Consider the following 1,944-nt stretch of genomic DNA (forward strand, 5'->3'; position numbering starts at 1 on the left):
GACCCCTGGAATTGCTGAGTGCTAACTCACATAATGTGTATGAAGTGCACAGCACTCAGTATCTCCTACGTGCTTAGTAAGTGGTCACTGGTATGTTCAGTATACTCCAAATTTATTTCTCCTTCTGTCATAGCCTATGTCCATTTTTGGCATTACTTATTCACTAAGCCAAAAGCCTGAGTGAAATCTTCAAGGTATCTTCATCTTTGCATTATTCCCCAGATCCAATTCATGTATAGAACCTACAATTCCTGAATGTCTCTCAAATTAATCATTATCTCTCACCTGGACCCCCCTAACAACTCCCTCAATGGTCTCTCTAACTTCCATTTTCCCTTTCAGAGTATTTCCATTCTGCTGGCCAAAGGTTTGTTAAAATATATATATATCTCCTAACTGGTTTGGCATCAGTGGAATAGAGCATTGGCCTGCAGACCGAAGGGTCTCAGGTTCGATTCCGATCAAGGGCATGTACCTTGGTTGCGGGCACATCCCCAGTGGGAGGTGTGCAGGAGGCAGCTGATCGATGTTTCTCTCTCATCGATGTTTCTAACTCTCTATCCCTCTCCCTTCCTCTCTGTAAAAAATCAATAAAATATATTAAAATAAAAAAAGAATCTATGACCCTTGGTAGAAATTATCTTTTCATTTCATTAAAAAAATATTTTTACTTTAAAGAATATTGTATTTTCCAATTACAGTTCACATGCAACCTTACATTAACTTCAGGTGTGCAGACCTGTGATTCGATACTGATATAGCTCACTCCGTGGTTACCCTGGTAAATCCAGCACCGCCTGGGCCCATACAGGGTCCTGCAGTACTGTTGGCGGTATTCCCCATGCTGCACTCTACATCCCCGTGACGACTCTGTAGCTACCAGCTTGCACTTCTCCACCCGTCACCTTTGTCACCAGCCCCCAGGAACATTTTAAACGTAGGATGTGTAACGGCGTGAACGAACAGGCTTGGGTCGCTCTCTCTGCTCTAGCAACGGGCCGGGCGCCATTGACGAATGCTGTGACTGGTTCCGGAAGAGAGTCGAGGAATTAAATGCAGAGAAACGCCAACTCGTCAACTCTCATCAGGAGCAGGTCGGGCTGTTGTTGCGCTGCCGTTGGTCTCCGAATCGCAGTACCGGCTGTTGTTGTTGCTATGACGTTAACATCATGTAATGTTTTCCAGGCCGTTAATTGCGTTTTGGGAAATGTGTTTTATGAGCGACTGGCTGGCCATGGTCCCAAACTAGGACCCATCACGAGGAAAGACCCTTTAGTTACCAGGTATTCTGTTTTTGTTTTCTTCTCATTAAAAGTTAAAAGTGGGCCCTGGCCGGTTTGGCTCAGTGGGTAGAGTGTCAGCCTGTGGACTGAAGGGTCCCGGGTTTGATTCCGGTCAAGGGCACATGCCCAGGTTGTGGACTTGATCCCCAGTGCGGGGCATGCAGGAGGCAGCCAATCAATGAATCTCTCTCATCATAGAGGTTTCTATCTCTCCCTCTTCCTTCCTCTTTGAAATCAATAAAAATATATTTTTTAAAATTAGAAGTGGTACTTAGCTTTTCAAGTGAGCCTAAATGTTCCCTTTCATGACTTCCAGTGCATCTCTTCAATGGCAGTGGAAGCGCTGATTGGGTGACTGGGCTTGCTATTCATTCATTCCGTTGGGCAGATCTTTAGTTAGAGACGCTATCATCAGTGTAAACCACTGTACAATTATTTACATTCATGTCACGGGAGGACTGCACCCTTACCGATCATTTCCGTGCCACTCAAACGGAACAAGCATTCAGCTCCTTTTATGTGATGTGCGGAATCGGCTAGACCAGCTGTGGGCAAACTATGGTCCGCGGGCCGGATCCGGCCCGTTTGAAATGAATAAAACTAAAAAAAAATAAGATCGTACCCTTTTATGTAATGATGTTTACTTTGAATTTATATTAGT

General features: G+C 44.6%; 1 protein-coding gene across 1 annotated transcript in view; it reads left to right on the plus strand.

The window, feature by feature from the left end:
* Positions 1-1,944, plus strand: part of AGL (amylo-alpha-1, 6-glucosidase, 4-alpha-glucanotransferase) — a 60,323-nt gene that overhangs the window by 32,291 nt on the left and 26,088 nt on the right. Inside the window, exons 11-12 of the mRNA XM_006763107.2 lie at positions 992-1,094; positions 1,186-1,283. Coding sequence (XP_006763170.1) covers positions 992-1,094; positions 1,186-1,283 — 201 coding nt within the window. The remainder of the gene's footprint in view (positions 1-991; positions 1,095-1,185; positions 1,284-1,944) is intronic.

This window comes from Myotis davidii, unplaced genomic scaffold (assembly GCF_000327345.1).
Source record: "Myotis davidii unplaced genomic scaffold, ASM32734v1 scaffold217, whole genome shotgun sequence".
NCBI lineage: Eukaryota > Metazoa > Chordata > Mammalia > Chiroptera > Vespertilionidae > Myotis > Myotis davidii.